This window comes from Schistocerca serialis, chromosome 5 (assembly GCF_023864345.2).
Source record: "Schistocerca serialis cubense isolate TAMUIC-IGC-003099 chromosome 5, iqSchSeri2.2, whole genome shotgun sequence".
Classification (NCBI taxonomy): Eukaryota; Metazoa; Arthropoda; class Insecta; order Orthoptera; family Acrididae; genus Schistocerca; species Schistocerca serialis.
The window spans coordinates 647,309,617-647,329,488 of NC_064642.1; the positions used below are offsets into that span (position 1 = coordinate 647,309,617).

At 38.5% G+C, this 19,872-nt stretch overlaps 1 protein-coding gene across 1 annotated transcript in view; it reads left to right on the forward strand.

The window, feature by feature from the left end:
• The window catches only part of LOC126481362 (glutamate receptor 1-like), a 1,387,178-nt gene extending 1,379,054 nt beyond the window's left edge, over positions 1-8,124 (forward strand). The window contains exon 19 of the mRNA XM_050105062.1: positions 2,655-8,124. Coding sequence (XP_049961019.1) covers positions 2,655-2,729 — 75 coding nt within the window. The 3' untranslated portion in view covers positions 2,730-8,124. The remainder of the gene's footprint in view (positions 1-2,654) is intronic.
• The last annotated feature ends 11,748 nt before the right edge of the window (positions 8,125-19,872 follow it).

Below are 19,872 nucleotides of genomic sequence, written 5' to 3' on the forward strand. Positions count from 1 at the left end.
TTTAATGCTGGAGGTGCGGTTTCGAGTTATTCAAGAAAAACGCGCAAAAGTTATATTAATTGTGTTCTGCTTCGGAAACCACTCGGAATAGGGCATATTTCCATATAATGGGTTTTGTTTAGAATCCGTAATACCATCACCCGTTGATGCATATACCTTTTCTTCTGACTCACACCTCATACGTACGAAAAAAGCGTATACCTCGTGAAGAGTACACTTCTTTGCAAGGGCCCTTTACCAATGTGATAACTGAGATTTTTCAAGTACAGACTGTTGGAAAATTGACCGGTACCATATTTATCGTGTGTGTTACCCATCTGTTTTCCATCCATTTCTCGATTTACAGAACGTTGTGGGTAGAAAACCGTTTGAATCCAACTTTTTATGGAAGACGTATTTCGATATTCGGCAAATCTTTTACAATCGCACTATAGTGATAAAAATACCGGTGGGCCTTAAGACAAGGTACATTCGTGTAGATGGGACTGTTGTTATCGAAGTTCACGTCTGCGCAGTGAGATGTTATCGATCCCTGCCAGTCTGGGAACTTTTCACCTGACTGTCGTGTATACTACATCCATATGTGCTTTGAATTAATAGAAACTCCACAATTTGGGTTCTACATAATATGTGCAGTCTATTAACGAATACTAATTTTTGTTTTTTTCGTTTCTTCAACAATGAATTTTAGGTACTTATAGATATGCAAAACCCTGATGAAAACATTATATGCCTGGTAAGACACAGTAAGAATAGAAACAGAAATCTATGCTATTCGAGGAAATTTCTTTATTTATACAAATTAATATATTATTTCCCACAAATCACAAATGTTAACAGAAATTAATTTGTTAGAATACGAAATTAGCAAGTCATTACCAATGGAAGAGTTCCCATGGACGGTTCCATGCCAGATATTATATGGTAATTGGTATCGATTTCAGTTCCAAAAATAAGTCAATAATGATGTAACAAAAATGGCAGAATCACAAGGCAGTGATTGATGATGTATATTTAAACGTTTGTTAAACTCAAAAGGATCTTCATAATACATAACAAAACACATAAATAATGCTTTGTTTTCAAAAACCAGTTTGAGTATAAAATAAAATAGAAAATGCAGGAGCAAATGACCAATATTTTAATCGCAAACGAGATACAGGTGGTGAAATAAAATTTATGCTGCCCACACGTGCCATGATCAGAGAGCATTGTTACCCACTGTTTTTCAAACAAAAGTATGCCTTCACAAAAACATTTTATATAACCCTAGCAATAGTAACATGTTTTCCATAACGTGCACTATAAAAAGGTGGAGTACTTTATGCCTACCACAAAAACGAACTAAAAAAACAGTTCCATTAACTGACATTAACTCTTATTAACACCATCTTTTTTAAATGGGTAGCGATGTGGAAGTAGGGTCCAGACCTTGAAAAAATCTTTTAGCACAATCTTAGCAATACCATAAGATTTTCCATAAAGTGCACACAGAGAGAAAGGGTACCTTATGATCAACAAAATTAAAAAAAAAAATCGTTAATTGTCATTCAGTTTTATTCACAACATACTTTATAAGGTAATAAAGGTCGTGAACCTGGTAATATGAACATGACATTTGTTGCGAAAAGTCACATTCACTACTAAGACTTAGGTTTTAGGGTTTCGTTTTACTGAAAAATTGAAAACAACTACGGAATCTGCTATAAGAAATCATTAAAAGGAATTTTTTTTCTAAATTTTGAAATATTGAGTACATGACCAGATTACAGTTTTTTCAAAAGGTAGTCCTCCCCTTCTCACACCTTGGTACTGCGACGACTAAGATAAAAGCACTTATTTTTAATACGAGGTTCAGTAAGGGAATTATTCCATGTTTACATAAACTCCAGTTTAAAGTCAGTACTCGAATCACTTGTCCAAGGATGCATTTTGCCTCGTCAGTCTACAAGACTAAGTGGTATTAAGCGATCCACATAATTATACATTCCCAACGTCAGGGTAAGACTTAAACCCAATGTCCTCAATTATTTTTTGGACATATTGCTACCTTGGTCTTCCCCCTCAGGTTTTTCCCGTTACGGCGCCCACTAATACCATGGATGTTATTTCTTGCTGTCTTAATTCTGGTCCTATAGTCCTATATGGTTAATGGGTACATACTTTGTCTTAGAGGTGTGTGTTGTCGAAAACTTTTATGTTTGCTGTAGACTGTGTATGGTATGTAATTTTTCTATGGAACCTGTTTCTCTTGTGTACTACATGGATACTGCATACATTTTTATTTTCATTAAATTAAAGAAATAGTTTATTATTTGGTCCAACTCCATTCGATACCTCCAGTACTGATATTCTGATATTGCTGATGGTACCATCAAATTAAAGAATAAATGGTACAGGGAACCATATCATAAGTGTCAAAGTAAAACCAGTGGTACTTACTCTTATCACTAGCATTATAAAATCACTAATGAGTAGTACAAGAAGGCAACAACCATGAAAGTGCATTCATCTTCACAGCTTTCCATTTTATGAAACCTTCATTAAGTAAAAATGCTTCTTGAAATTAATTTTGTAGTTAAAACTGAAATATTTCAAAGTTTGATAATCCGTGCTAGTCCTGATTAACTCCAGTTTAGTTCTGCTCCTTCCAGTACTACACGCCGGCCAACCAGATCAACAGCGCGGACGGCGACCAGCTGCACAGCAACACGCACACGCAGGTCTGAGTGTGGCTGTCTGTCCGTGTTTCTCTGCCCAGCCGCCAACGTCACTCCTGCGCATGCGCGGCCGCCGCCAGTGGCGCCACGTTCGATCAGCGGTCTCGCAATGAAACAGCCAGTCGTCGACTGGATCGCCAGCGCGCCGCATGCAGTCACGCCGTCCGCCGATGCAATCACCGTCGGAATTCGACAGTCCTACAGTCACGACATGGGATATGATACTCATCTGTCGCCTACCGGCTCATAAAACTTTCCAACCTATCAGATGACACATTTCTCACTCTGGAATATTTCAGTGCTCAAAATTACTGCTCATGTACATTCTACTTCATCTCCACCCTTTGTTTATACCTGGTCCAAGCAGTAACAACATGAAGAGCTGTCGTATTAGTTATCGTTTCCTTCATTTCCACGTTGATTCAGAACGTACCAATGTCTCGAAGTGAAACCGCAATTTTGTACCTGATCGAAGTATATAGAATGTAACAAAGGTGTTGAAGGGCAATGTAAATAAGTCAAGTAAAATGATATAAGTTGCCTTGCTCTCAGCCATTCACCGTCTAAATGCGAATTATTTGTCCGAAAAGTGGCGTTTCGCCTCTGAACTCGGAGACTGATGTTTATAGAAACAGTAGCACGCAGATTTTTTTGTAACTGCGTCACGTTTTGGATGAGAGGAGCTTAATAAAAAGTCTGAGAATACCTCCTGCATCATGTAAAGCCGTATCTTCGGCGATAATGTTGCACACGATATTCTAAAAATGGAAAAATGTTAAATTCTGAAGAATTTACAAATCTTGCTCTGCTGAAGAAAGAAGATCAGTTATTTTGGGGCACGTGCTTGGAGAAGCTGCCTGAATATCGCATCATTAAAAAAGGACGATATTTTGTTTAGGATATTTGTAATAGACACAAAACTGCACTATACACGCCTGGGATTTTAGATTTGTTATACTTGGTTGTTTTCTTCACTTATCATAGCGAAAGCCATCTAAAGAGATCATATTTTTGTTTTATTGCAATCAGTTCTAAGTGTAGATTAATTTAAAATTATGATAGAAAAGTTTTCTATCGGTGTGGAACATATTTGTGAATTCTTCAGACATATACGAGCACAAGTGAAAACAATGTTTTTTCCTTGTGGTCTAATCAAAACCAACTGTTCATCTAGATTACACGAATACTTCAGTGCAGAATTTTGTGAATAGTTTTAACAAGACTTTGGCACTTTACACTGTGCAAAACTTCATCATTCTTCTGTGAGAGTCAACATGTACAACTCACGGTGCAAAACAGTAATTTTAGTTTAAGTGTGAGTTCTTACTAACATATCGTGCTGCAATATCATGAGTTTCAAATTCCCTCGAAAACATCTTTTAAAAATTTGTGTTTTAGATGTTTTTAAGGCTCTTTATAAAACTACGTTAATTATAAGATACTGTGTAGATGTCTTGTACCATTGTCGCTGTTATTCAACGCTTCCTGAAGACTTCATTGTACCACTGCGACGAAACAATCATCGTTCATCACCAGCGCATTGAGATGGATGAGGGAGGCTGTGTTTTTGGCTCACATTACAGCATTACGTCTAAGCTAACGACTGTGTTCATTTCTGCTGCAGGAGTGCACATGCTAACAATATAAGAAACGGGGTGGGATACACCATTGGAATTCCAGGATAAACGTGGATGAACACGGAGTGACTTTAGAAACACTTTTGAGTGATACCCTTCTTAAGTGAGTTCTCCATTACATTTAACGTTCCACTTGTTCTACGTCCTTCTACCAGTACTACGTAGCATAACTTTTACTTTTGTTTCGAGGAGTACTCATGCAGCGAACTATTGACGTCCAACACGGCAGTATTTTCGAATCGTATTGTAAAGCTTTCCTTGTAAGTGTGACTGTAGAACATTACGACATTCATTTAGAAGATGCTTGCCCCAGTGAGAACGTTTCTTTTCTTCTTTAACCAAGGCTGTATTTAAGAGATTATTCCACTGCATACTGCTACACCGGTGTCGACGTTCAGAGACGTTTCACAATGGTACCCGTTCAAAAACATGCATCTGTTCATTTCTGTCAAATTCTTATTCTTGTACGAGCACACACAGACACACAGAAATTGCATTTTTACAGTCTTCATCCATGTTGGAGGCAGTATTCGAAGCAAAACATCAGATTATGGAGTTGAGACCAGTAAGTTGAGAATAATTCATCATAAGTACATCCATCCCGTAGGACGTTCTACACGATACTTCCTGGCAGATTAAAACCGTGTACAGGAACGGGTCTAAAACCCAAAACCTTGCGTGTCGCGGGAAATGCTGTTATCGACTGAGCTGTCCAGGCACAATCCCGAATCCGCCGTCATAGCTTTACATCTAGCCCTAATTCCATCCTACTTTCCAAACCGGTCAACAATTTGTTCACAGCTGTTACTATTTTTGTAGGCGTTTAAGTTAACACTGCACTGTCTGCCTAACTACAGTCCAATATTCAACTCTCGTGTTGTTTCAAATATACTTCTAGAACCTTAAATAAATTGTTCTCATGCTTGTTAGGCAGTGTTAGGCTATCCGTAAATCGACATCCCTGAACCGGCAATCTTGAAATCATCTAGAAAATTTCTTTTACCCGATGCTTTTGGTGACTACACCGCTACAATTTTTGGAGATTTATTTATGGAAGGTTAGGCACAAAGTTTCTATCTTATAATCAGGCGATTCCTCAACAGCATGCGAATTTAGCTTCCATCTCCTCCTTCTCGGTTTGTAGTTCTTTAATTCGAAGACATACATCTTACATTTTAAAACATCAAATTGTCCTGACTAAAATCTGTTCAAAGCTAGGTCCGTGCTTTTGGTGTTACCTGCTGTCTTTAAGGTGTGAAACACAACTGGCGTCACGTCCCGTATGTCTGTTACTGAGGCAATGTTATGTGTGATTATTAGATTACAAACGAGCTTTCACAATGACTTCCACCCTGCTGATTTACAAACAGAAGGAGATTCCATAAGTTAATTCGACGAATTCCCTTGAATAGAAGGTCCTGCATTTTGTTATTTTACCGCTTCATGGAGTGATCTCTTGATTGTCCACAAGGTGATACTACAGCGTTATCAACGAAATTAGTTTACTACTCCATGTCTACAAGACATTTATAATACATAATTTATATATTGCATAAAAGTAATTTCTGTCTCGGTGGTAGGTTTTTTAATTGCTTGCTAATGGTAAATCAGATTTTTGTGGAATTTGGTAAGTCTATAATGTTTGCATGTAAATATGTATACTTCGTAGGATTTACTCAATGTAATGAAGAATGTGTTGTACTGGCCATCCTTGGAATGAGCCAGGAGTCTGGTCTCACATAGAGAAACACGCTAACAAACGACAGGACTTTGCACGGCCTAATGACAGAAATGTAGTGGACTAGTGATTCTGCTCGTATAATATGATTTTTTTAAAATGGATGATAATTTAATTTTCTCTGATCTCACTCTTTTAATATCGTATGTAATTTATATCCATGTATTGTGGCGAGAGAATAATATCAGTTCAGATGTAAATCATCGGTTTTGAACCTGCTATCTCAACAATATCAAGTAGGGTTCAGGTACCCCTATTGTTGTAATGGCTGATATCATTTCTTTTACGTTTGAAGTACGAAATCACTCCTTGGTTCAGACACGGTCTGCTGCTTTGCATGTTTATTCAGGTCAGACAGTAATATGGTAAAATAACTGCCTGTAAATGCTCTGTGAACTGGGAACCAGAAACCGCAGTGATCTCGTTTGTTTCATTTTTTCAGCTCCGATTTTATCACTTCCATAGACCAATTTTTCTTGCTATCTTCCGCAGTTCCATCACCATTTACTCATAACGCCACACACACATAAATACAAAATTCACATAAGTGCCAGTTACGCTCGATTGTCTACTAGAGCTGCTGAAGTTAGTGAGTCCATTACTTGAATTCTGTTAATTTAATGAGCACCTAGGTAACTTCTACGCTCTTAAGGACAATGTGGACAGCTGGCCAAAACATGCACACTATTCCAGAAATTCTAACTTTATTTTTTGTTTACAAGAAAATCTTACTGTGGATGTTATTGGGGTTATAAGATACGGGTGGCTTTATTCGATGGCTTATGTACTACTTCAAAAGTTTGGTTTTGTGCTGAGGAGATTTTCGTCTTGTAATTTAGGAAGGCGTACGAGCTCAGAAAATGTGTTAAGTATGGGGCCTTATTAAGTGTAATTAGGAGGCACGTAGTCTTGTGCAGTAACTGCAGTCAATCGTGGAAGTATTTTGTTACATTTGGACAAATATGTTATTTAGAGTCAGTTTCCGTACCCACTGTACATTTATTGCGAATTTATTGCAGTTGCAGAAGTTCACAGAAATAAGATGTGCTTAATTCACCAAAGGACTTTTCAAATCATAGGCCACAAACAACATGGCACAACATCTAACCGTAGGTGGAAATTCTTCTAGCGTTTTCAGTGGAATGCATTGCAGCATCCGGACGTTTCCGACCCTTTTTAACAGAAATTCAAGATTTTCTTGAACAGTGTTATGTCATACTATTAGAATTTAATATATCCGATATTATGTAATCAAACTATAGCAGAAACTGATAGCAACTGCTCCAGCATTCGTAATACCCAAATGTTTACGCCAGCTATTAAGTAACGAAATCTCGGTCCATAACTAATACAATTCTTTCGAATTTAAAACTGCTGTACGGCAGTATACTACTTAAACTTCCAAGCTAAGCACACAGCACTAGGCACGATTATTTTCCAGTTCTATATCAAATGAATTACTTCGAAGCTTGGTCTCCGTGTTCTTTCCCGTATATCCTGAATTTATGGTGAATGTCGCACCTAACTACTACAGACATTTTGAAACAATCAATTTCGTGTTTTACATTCTTCAGTCTGGAGAACCATACCTTACGTGTGTTTTGCCCAACGTGTCACGCAACACCGGATTCTAATAATAAGACAATAATTTACCGTTTTTCAACATTATGTGTATTTCACTAAAGGACCTTCATATTACAGCTATTTCAGGCTATAAGAAAGAAATACCATTTGGAGTAACGCACAGAATGCAGCTGTGTCTACACCGGAAAGCCAATGATTGCACGAATTTTTGTACAATGCTTTCCTGAAACTAGCAGGAAATACGATCTTTTCGTTCGAAACCACCGTTTCTTAGTTGTTCGTATGATCTCTGAAACGCTTTTCCCGGCCTCCCTCTTACTGTGTCACTCTGTTTACTGTCTGAATAAACGTAAATTTTTATTGTCGTTCGTGTTCTTTGAAATGGAAAGAGCACACCTCAAAACAAGAAATTACAAATACGATTTGTACAGAAACGAAAATGCAAATAAACATGTTAAATTCTATAAATTGTTACTGTCATTGTTTTCTTGTTCCCTTATGTATACACCTGACACGGATCAATTCAGAGTTGAGCTGTCGTACCTGGAAAGGTCAATATCACATTTAACACGACTTTATCCTTAAAATCCTCTCTGCAAAACCGAACAGTTAAAAATCATACTGCTAGAGTTATTGATTGTGCCTGCTGAATACAAACCACTATAGAATTATGATCTCTGTTCCGACTTTGTGTAATATCATATTAAAGAGATTGGTATAGTCTTCTTGTAAATTTTATGTATCCTGTTATTTTTCTGGATCATAAAATCTATAATCACACAGTTTTTGCAAGGAAGAAATCATAGTCTCTACAACTATCTACACTTTATGTGTATTAACCCAGTTTTCTACTTCAGATGTCCAATTAATTTCTAGCTAATTTCTAAAGCTCAACAGTTAGTTATTTTCTAAATTTTAATTCTTAATCTCCTACTGTTTGCGAATAAGATGAAATACGTGCACAAACATGCATCAGAGCATTGCACGTAGAGAAAGTCTAGCCTAACGTTAAAAATGTTCTATAACCTAGTATCATCATCATTAACAGACAAAGCAGCCACTATTTTACACCACTGCTTCAGACAACACAGATCTGAATTAAAATCACGTCTTGTATTTTGCTGCAGAGAATCACAGCATACTAAACAAATGGGAAGGCGAAAATCAATAATACAGGTACAGAGAGAACCTTAGAAAAATAGGAAGGCTTGTTTTAATAATAAAAACATCGTATTCCATTTATATCATTGAAGTTAATGTACCAAGGAGTTCACAGTCTGATGAAGAAGTAAAATATCTCTAACCTTCAGAAGCTGATAAATTACAGTAAATCCCTCAAGATAATGATAACGACATTAATTCATAAGTAGGATTAAAACTACCGAAAGCGCCTGCAGAAGGAAACTTCAAATATATAGAAATAAATGGAACAGATCACACTTCAGTAGAATTTACTAGCAGATAAAACATATTTGGTCTAAATACATGTATTCATATGAAGTCTTAGAAAATCGACTTGACAGGAATCGAACAGAACTAAAATAAGGTTGACCGTATTTTGAATAATAGTAAATAGATTTGTTTCCTCCTTACTAATGGAATACTTTTTCTCTCTATTTTTAATTTATTAGCAAATGTCATGCCCAAGTTCGATTCATAACTTAAACTCTTCATCTTTTTCTCCTTCTTCCTCAGCGTTTGTTCCACTATGCAACGAGGTCTGTTCTTTTCTCTCTCTCTCTCTCTCTCTCTCTCTCTTTCTCACCTTGACGTGGTCTTACGCTTCGTCAAAGTGGAGATTTATATGGCGGGTATCTAGAAAACATTGCATCGATCTCCCAATATGTCGTTTATCATCGACTTTCAAAGAAGAACCGCGTTTTGACATTGTATCTTCGTCTGCTCGAAGAAAGTGTCCGTAGCACCACAGACGGCTTTCCCTCATCTTTTCAAGAATAGGTGCCAGTCCGTACCGCTTGAGATCTTGAAATGACAGGCCAGACATTCAACGAAGCATTTCGGATTCCATTACTATAAGTGGTTGCTCCGCTTCTTTTATTGTCGGCCGCCGTTCTGCACCGTGAAAAGCAACTAGGCGGAGTGTATTATATACCTGAATGAGTCCGGTACCTTACTACAAAGCACATCACTCATGGTCCGTCGTTTAAGCCGTGTACTGCAAAAGTGGTATGTGATTGCAGAACGACTGGGCGAACGGCAGCGAGTTTTCAGCTAAATTATTTTAAGACGTTAGTCTTTTGAAAATTTATACGATCGAGCTTGATTGTGTGCGTACTATTTATATCCATGGATAAGTAATCAGTTTTTTTCTTATAGCGGCGTAGGCAGGAGGAGTTCAAGGCTGTTCTATTACGCCTGGTCGTATCGTTGAAGGTCGTTCTGGTCTTCATTAGCCAGAAGAGCATTATCAGTTTGCAGCAGGATCCAAAACGACAACTACTGAAAGTCTGTGGTGACTTTATCCCACTATTATTATGAACAGAATGTGATGGTCACCTACAAGGACAAGAAACGCAAATGATGCTCCAACAGCAGAATGTACTCGACCTTTGCCATTGTTCCAGAGCGGCCAGACTCATTCATGTAGTTCTTTAGGTATTTCACACTTTCGGACGGCAAACCGCATGAGATTTCGTGGTAACCAAAAACCAGCTTCAGGAAAACAAGATGTTTTGACGACTCACAGTGTTTATTACCGACAAGCCAGTCGTTCTGCAATTGTCGGAAGGACAGACTCAGCATACAGGAAAGTCAAAACAACCTTTGGTGACATTAAAAGCAACGGTGGTGACATTAAGAGTGCAACGGGAATTCCACTGTTAAATGCAGAGGAGAGAGCAGATAGGTGGAAAGAATACATTGAAAGCCTCTATGAGGGTGAAGATTTGTCTGATGTGATAGAAGAAGAAATAGGAGTCTATTTAGAACAGATAGGGGATCCAGTATTAGAATCGGAATTTAAAAGAGCTTTGGAGGACTTACGGTCAAATAAGGCAGAAGGGATAGATAACATTCCATCAGAATTTCTAAAATCATTGGGGGAAGTGGCAACAAAACGACTATTTACGTTGGTGTGTAGAATATATGAGTCTGGCGACATACCATCTGACTTTCGGAAAAGCATCATCCACACAATTCCGAAGACGGCAAGAGCTGACAAGTGCGAGTATTATCGCACAATTAGCTTAACAGCTCATGCATCGCAGCTGCTTACAAGAATAATATACAGAAGAATGGAAAAGAAAATTGAGAATACGCTAGGTGACGATCAGTTTGGCTTTAGGAAAAGTAAAGGGATGAGGGAGGCAATTCTGACGTTACGGCTAATAATGGAAGCAAGGCTAAAGAAAAATCAAGACACTTTCATAGGATTTGTCGACCTGGAAAAAGCGTTCGACAATATAAAATGGTGCAAGCTGTTCGAGATTCTGAAAAAAGTAGGGGTAAGCTATAGGGAGAGACGGGTCATATACAATATGTACAACAACCAAGAGGGAATAATAAGAGTGTACGATCAAGAACGAAGTGCTCGTATTAAGAAGGGTGTAAGACAAGGCTGTAGCCTTTCGCCCCTACTCTTCAATCTGTACATCGAGGAAGCAGTGATGGAAATAAAAGAAAGGTTCAGGAGTGGAATTAAAATACAAGGTGAAAGGATATCAATGATACGATTCGCGGATGACATTGCTATCCTGAGTGAAAGTGAAGAAGAATTAAATGATCTGCTGAACGGAATGAACGGTCTAATGAGTACACAGTATGGTTTGAGAGTAAATCGGAGAAAGACGAAGGTAATGAGAAGTAGTAGAAATGAGAACAGCGAGAAACTTAACATCAGGATTGATGGTCACGAAGTCAATGAAGTTAAGGAATTCTGCTACCTAGGCAGTAAAATAACCAATGACGGACGAAGCAAGGAGGACATCAAAAGCAGACTCTCTGTGGCAAAAAAGGCATTTCTGGCCAAGAGAAGTCTACTAATATCAAATACCGGCCTTAATTTGAGGAAGAAATTTCTGAGGATGTACGTCTGGAGTACAGCATTGTATGGTAGCGAAACATGGACTGTGGGAAAACCGGAAGAGAAGAGAATCGAAGCAAAGGTAAGGAATGAGGAGGTTCTACGCAGAATCGGAGAGGAAAGGAATATGTGGAAAACACTGATAAGGAGAAGGGACAGGATGATAGGACATCTGCTAAGACATGAGGGAATGAGTTCCATGGTACTAGAGGGAGCTGTAGAGGGCAAAAACTGTAGAGGAATACAGAGATTGGAATAAGTCAAGCAAATAATTGAGGACGTAGGTTGCAAGTGCTACTCTGAGATGAAGAGGTTAGCACAGGAAAGGAATTCGTGGCGGGCTGCATCAAACCAGTCAGTAGACTGATGACCAAAAAAAAAAAAAAAGCCAAGCAAGTTGCGTGGACAGCAGAGGCGGTCGCCCCGCCTTTCCGAAGCCACACTGATTGTCCGTAATACTGACAAGCCAGGGTGCTCTGCCGTTTGTGATCCGCTCTATGATCATCAGTGTATGTGACAGGAGGGGTACAGGTCAGTATTTTCAGTAGTTTCAACATTCAGCTTGACTCCCCTTTTGTTTCCAAATTGGCACTGTGTAATCAATATCCGTTCGGTTGGTACGTTCTTCTCTTCAGTGCTCTTGTAGAGGAAACATTGACATGCTTCCACAGTTCTGCTAGCACATCATCGAGCCCAGTCGCTTCCCATGTTTAATCTCTCCTGTGGCTTTTAGAATTCCAGATTTGATGCGTGACATGATGAATCTTTGATCGGGAGTCAACTATTGTACTGGGGGATGTGCGACGTAGAAGACATTCGAAATACATTTACCAGTGCTATTTTGGTCTCCGACGCCAGAGAATTCCTCTATGTCTGCTGTGCACTTACGCCACTCCTTTGCTAGGCGGTAGATATCACGCTCGCCAGCCAGTTATGTCGAACCTTTCGTAGGTCTCTTTGTAATGATCTGATTTGACTGCTGCAAATTTCTTTGTTGTTTCTGAAGCAAGGAAGTTATGATAGTATTACTTTTTTGCTCTCACTTTGTTCTTAATACACAAATAAAAAAAAAGTGTTTCCATGACTTCAGTTCCGAGAGTTCCGGGACCTGTACAGAAAATTAAAATACAGATCAACATAAACATCATTTCCGCCCTTTTTATTGTTCATGAAAACCACACATTGCATGTTGTACCACCATACAGGGAATCCTTCAGAGATGGGGGTCCAGATTGCTGTACAAACCGGTACCTCTTAAACCCATAGCATGTCCTCTTGCATTGATGCATGCCTGTATTCGTCGTGGCATACTATCCACAAGTTCATCAAAGCGCTGTTGGTCCAGATTGTCCCACTCCTCAACTGTGATTCGGTCTAGATCCCTCAGAGTGTTTGGCGGGTCACGTCGTCCATAAACAGCCCTTTTAAAGCTATCCCAGGCATGTACGATAGGCTTCATGTCTGGAGAACATGCTGGCCATTAGTCGAGCGCTATCGTTATCCTGAAGGAAGTCATTCACAAAATGTGCACGATGGGGGCGCGAATTGTTGTACATGATGACCAATGCATCGCCAATATGCTGCCGATATGGTTGCACTATCGGTCGGAAGATGGCATTCACATATTGTACAGCTGTTACGGCGCCTTCTTTGACCAACCCGCGGCGTACGTCGACTCCACATAGTGCTACCCCAAAACAGCAGGGAACCTTCACCTTCCTACACTCGCTGGGCAGAGTATCTAAGGCTTTCAATTTGAATGGGTTGGTTCCAAACACGTCTCCGACGATTGTTTGGTTGAAGGCATATGCGACACTCAACGGTGAAGAGAACGTGATGCCAATCTTGAGCGGTTCATTCGGCACGTTGTTGGGCCCATCTGTAACGCGTTGCATGGTGTCGTGGTTGCAAAGATGGACCTCGCGATGGACGTCGGGAGTGAAGCTGCATATCATACAGCTTCTTCCACACAGTTTGAGTCGTAACACAACGTCCTTTTGAAACGTCCCCTTTTGAACAATTATACATGACTGTGCTTAAACTGACACACAATGTTTTGTTGGCGCAACGCAATCTGACTTTCAAAATTCCCTACAAAAGAATGGCCCTGACTAACATTAAACTATACCTTTCACAAATCACTTACCTCACAAAAATCTTCGCTGCTCAAGCTACTGCAATACAGCGAGCGCCACTACTGCCAGCTAAATAAAAGATTCAAACTATGGAAGGCACTAACTACTGATAGGGATAGTTAGCAAATGAAAGATATTAATAGAGAACAAACAATGTATTTACCTTGATATCATCATATATAAATATAGCAGTTCGTGACAAATTTCAAAACTCTGCCATCTCTCTCCCCACATCCACCACTGCTGGCGGGCCGGCCGCGGTGGTCTAGCGGTTCTGGCGCTGCAGTCCGGAACCGCGGGACTGCTACGGTCGCAGGTTCGAATCCTGCCTCGGGCATGGGTGTGTGTGATGTCCTTAGGTTAGTTAGGTTTAAGTAGTTCTAAGTTCTAGGGGACTTATGACCTAAGATGTTGAGTCCCATAGTGCTCAGAGCCATTTGAACCATTTGAACTGCTGGCGGCTCACCTCCAACTGCGCAACGCTACGCGCTGTTCACATCCAGCTGCCGCTGCCCAACACTACAATGGCGAGTATTACAACAATGCAAAGCAGCCACAGACTGCACACAGCACAGCCAGTGATTTTCATACAGAGGTGGCGTTACCAATAAAAAAAACCTAAACAGCCTACAAAAACCTAAACAGCCTACTTACATAGCCCCCATGCTCCCCACAAAAAAATTTTACAAATTGACTTGGGCAGTGGCCAATACAGATTTGAAAAAATTTTTCATAATTACAATAACAAAGAAATCAAATGCACACACTTATTGATACAATGTTGGTCAAAAGCTCAAATTTTCTCACAGAATCCACACACACTTATTGATACAATGTTGGTCAAAAGCTCAAATTTTCTCACAGTCCACAAAGACAGTCCTGATCGTTCATTACGGTAAAATAGTAGTGTTTTTCTCAAAGTGTCAGCAGTAGAAGAAAATGCACACGGAAGTGGTGGATTTCCATGCAGTCTTGAAGAAGTAGTGTTGTCCTTCCAACGGAAAGACAGTGCTGACTCTAGACATGCAGACAAGTAATGGGTCACAACAGAGCAAACCCACAGCAGAGTCATTCGAAGTTTTGAAGAATATTGGTAGGTAGGTCATCACAGAGCAGACCCACTGTAGTCCTGGTAGAGATTACGGTATTGGTGGGCCACCAGAGGTGCAGACCCACTGCAGTCCTTGTAGAAATAATGGTATTGATGGATCATCAAAGATGTAGACCCACTGTAGTCCTTGAAGAGATGGCCAGCAGCCATCTGTTGTGACTGTGCAGGTGCACAATCACCACTGAAGAGTCTTGCGGACAATATAGCAAGTCCATAAACCACCACTTGTGCACTCACAAAGTTTTTGAAATTGTCCTTAGAACCAGCAATGCTGTTATCCAGTCCCTTGCTGAATCATTAACACACGTGCAAACACTATCAGTCCCTACTTCTCACATATTGTCCATATACTATGACCAACAGAAATGTGTGCAGTGAAATGTAACTAACAAGTTAATAATATCATGAACTGGTGACAATTACAATTTTATAACATAAGAATACAATAACAAAGGTACAAAACACATCATTAAAAACATAATAATACAGATAACATTTGTAGTAATAGGGGCTTTACAAAAGAATAGAAATAAACATATACATCAGTGTTACAGGAATTATGACATAAGTAAATACATAAAAGATCAGAATAACTTTTGAAACATCAACTTTACACATGAGCATTAAAACAAAACAGAATTAATAATGTCTAACATCTTTACAAAGTAAATAACATATTATTAATGCAAATTATATTTGAGGATAACAGTATTCCTCATCATAGTTCATGTAGCTGAGTATGAGAAAAATTCTACAACAAAAGTCTGATGAGGTAAACATATAAAGACAGGAAGAACATATATACACAAGGGTACCCAAACACATAGTGGGATAACACACAAGGAAAGGACAGGGTTTGTTTCATTGCAGTATTTTGCAAACAAAACTTTCTTTGCTTCTTGGAGATCTCCCTTCATTCATCATTATTCCCAAAAGTCCTATCTAAGCCTGCCTTCTGTATTTTGTTCACATCCTCTGTCAAAAATAGTTTTTCTCCACTGTACAGTATCCTTTTTATTTTGCCAGACCATTTTCTGATAGCTTCTCAATGCATTTCTTATAAATTTATAATAGTTACTTTGTTCTCTCACTGGAAAAAATTCTATTTGGAACTGGGACGAACAAGCACAGTTGGAATTCAATTCTTTGAAAGAATCGCTACTTAACGCGCCAATACTAGCTCATCCAGATCTGTCACAAAATATCTGCCTTAGCGCGGATTCTTCTAAAGTCGGTCTTGGTGCCCATTTATTTCCAGAAGCCATAGAAAATGACACTACCGTTCAGAAAACCATTGCTTTTGCTAGCCGAGTGCTAACAAAATCTGAAAAAAATTATTCCGTTACTGAATTAGAAGCTTTGGCTATCGTTTGGGCATTTAACAAATTCCGTTTCTTTCTTTCTGGTAAGCACGTAAAAGTATACAGTGATCATCGTGCATTACAATTTCTTATGTCTTCAAAATTAAATCATGACAGGTTAAAACGTTGGGCATTGTTTCTGCAAGAATTCCGCTTCACAATAGTCTACATTCCCGGCAAGGAGAACATTGTTGCGGACGCACTGTCACGCGCACCGGCTGGGCTTGAGAAAAGTAACACAGAAGGCAACCTCGAGAAAAATTTCAGTATTCTTTACATTCAGAAAGTCGCCTTTGAAAACTTCATCACCACATCTTTAAAGGACATTGCTCATGAACAAGATAAAGATCCGATTTGGAAGGACATCAAGAGCAAATGGCATGAAAAGACACACACACAGATTCGGCATTATTACCTGGTTAGAAACAACATACTCTTCAAACGCTGCACTGTTGATGACAAGCTATGGGTACTTTGCATTCCAGACGATTTTGTTAATAAGCTCATTTGGTACATTCATTTCAGCTACGCACATTTTGGTCCACGATAATGTTATCATATTCTTCGAACGACTTGTTATTTTAACAATATGGAAAAGAGAATTCGAAGAGTCTTGTCTATTTGTAAACTTTGTCAAAAGGCGAAACCATCCACTGTCTCACATCGTGCTCCGTTATTTCCTATTATTCCTTCTAAATTAAAAGAATTTGTTGCTGTTGATCTCTTGGGACCGCTTGTCAGAACATCTAATGGATTTTCGTACGTTTTAGTCGCTGTTGAACTTACTTCAAAATTTGTTTCTTTCACTCCGTTACGTAAAGCCACTGGACGATCTGTATCCAACGCCTTTGTTAAAAATTTCTTACGTGAAGTTGGACACGTTAGCAAAGTCATTTCAGATAACGGACCTCAATTCAGATCTGCTGTTTGGTCACGCATGCTTCGGAATCATAAAATCAAACCAGTTTTTATTTCATTGTACTCACCACATTGTAACCTGTCTGAACGGATTATGAAAGAAATCAATAAGCTTTGCAGACTTTATTGTCACAGAAAGCATCAGCATTGGGACAGATATTTACACTTATTTCAAAATGTGCTGAATGAAATGCCTCATGATTCCACTGCTTTACCACCTACTCTTGTACTAAAGAATGAAGAACCACCGAACAGAATCAGAGAGCTTGTACCTTTCCCAAATACACGTAAACTTCGACACAAAGACATAATTGATTTGGCTCTTAAAAATATAAAATCTGCAGCAGACAAAAGGAGAAAACTTCACTGTAAAGCAAATGCAAAGAAACTGTATATTGGTCAGAAAGTTCTCATTAAAGCTCATTCATTGTCACATAAGAAGAAACACTTGAGTCACAAATTCTTTCTAGTTTACAATGGACCTTACAGAATCCGACGTATACCACATGATAATTGCGTTGAAGTTGAAACTCTGCGTACTAGGAAGAGTAAAGGTTTACACCACATTTCACATGTAAAACCGTTTGTTGAAAGATAATCTGCTTTTTAACTTTGTCTTTACCATATAACTTTTCACTTTACATTACTAGTATGCTTTGTCAGACTTAGAATCTGTTAATATGCAACAATGTTTGAAGTTAAATATCCAGTCAAGAACCAAGAGAACTTATTTAAACAGAAATTAAGAATGCATTGTTATAGTGAACTGACGACACATCGTTATTGTGTGTGTATATTCTTGTTTGTTAGTGGCACGATTACGTAACGACCATAAGGCTCACGTACTTAAAACATATACTGGTACTGCTAATGAGATTTTAATGCAACATTTTGGTTTACTTGAAAATATATTGTGGATTTAAAGTACTTTCTGTGAGATACCAGATGACACAGTGGTTAGTTTATGTGACAGCTACACGATTTTATCACGATGCTACTAATGAGTGACAATATACAATGTTGCTTTTGCGGTGTTTCTGTTTTATATCTGCACAGTTTTTCTGTTTTATTCTGGAAAGTAAAACATGTTTTAGTAGTAACTTTTGTAGTATAGCTACAATGAGACAGGGTTTTCCATAGCACAACAATACGTTACAGCATAGTACGTTCTTTACCACAACAATAAGCGTAATAACTAAGATATCTATAGGCAAAGCATTTCACTTTTGTTTATCATGAGGTAAGTACATTGTCTTCTGCAGAACTTAGCTTTCGGAGGACGATAACTACGACACTTCCACAGAGATTATCTTACAGCAAGACGCATATTTAGCGCTACAGGACACGTATTTGAGTGATTAATTTTGTACTTAAAACATTTATTTTTAAAGATTTTTGAATTACAAAGAAAGTTTTCCGTGATACATTTCATTCCATTGCTGTAATCTGTAACACCTGAGGGTATAATTACAATAATCCTCAGGGGGGTACACGCTTACTTTGTGTATCATGTGTTTGGCAAGCACAAAGAGCCCTAGCTAATATGGTATTTGCTTATACAACTTTACACTTCGGTACCATATTTCTCTAACACACAAATTACACAGCTATCTGATCATTTAACTGAGAGATAAACATTTTTTTACTACATCAGTGTCACATGTTTACGCAATACACAGTTGGGTAACTTCACACTTATGAAACTGTATTTTGTCTGTACTTTGTAAACTGTTCATATTTTTTTGGAATCATTGTGATACTATGAGAGCTTTGAATGATGTATTTGGTAAGGGAGCATGATTTTAAAGTACATTTCAGGTAGATGACACTATTGAAATGAGCAGAGAATTTTTTTTAGGTTTTGAAATTATTACAGAAAGCTACGACGTTTTTGAGATTTGACTGAGGTGTTATGATGTTATTATTACGACGACGATGTGTACTATGCTGTTGAGATATGTTTATGATCAATAAGATGAGGCTACCATATATGAGGAATAAGAAGTATGTTGGAAACCAAGAATCGTGCTTTAAGAGTTATGAAATGTGCGTAAATGCGTGACTGTATCACAATGCTGACGAATATTTTATTTGGACACTTATATTTATAGAATTTTCTTTCTACAGATTTGCAACGCTAATTCTTGACCTGTGAAATATTTTTATGTGAGACTGTCACTGTAGCGGAAACTGCTGTCGTAAATATTTCCGTAAGAAAGTTAAGTGACCACCTGCTATGAAACGTCCCCTTTTGAACAATTATACATGACTGTGCTTAAACTGACACACAATATTTTGTTAGCGCAACGCAATCTGACTTTCAAAATTCCCTACAAAAGAATGGCCCTGACTAACATTAAACTATACCTTTCACAAATCACTTACCTCACAAAAATCTTCGCTGCTCAAGCTACTGCAATACAGCGAGCGCCACTACTGCCAGCTAAATAAAAGATTCAAACTATGGAAGGCACTAACTACTGATAGGGATAGTTAGCAAATGAAAGATATTAATAGAGAACAAACAATGTATTTACCTTGATATCATCATATATAAATATAGCAGTTCGTGACAAATTTCAAAACTCTGCCATCTCTCTCCCCACATCCACCACTGCTGGCGGCT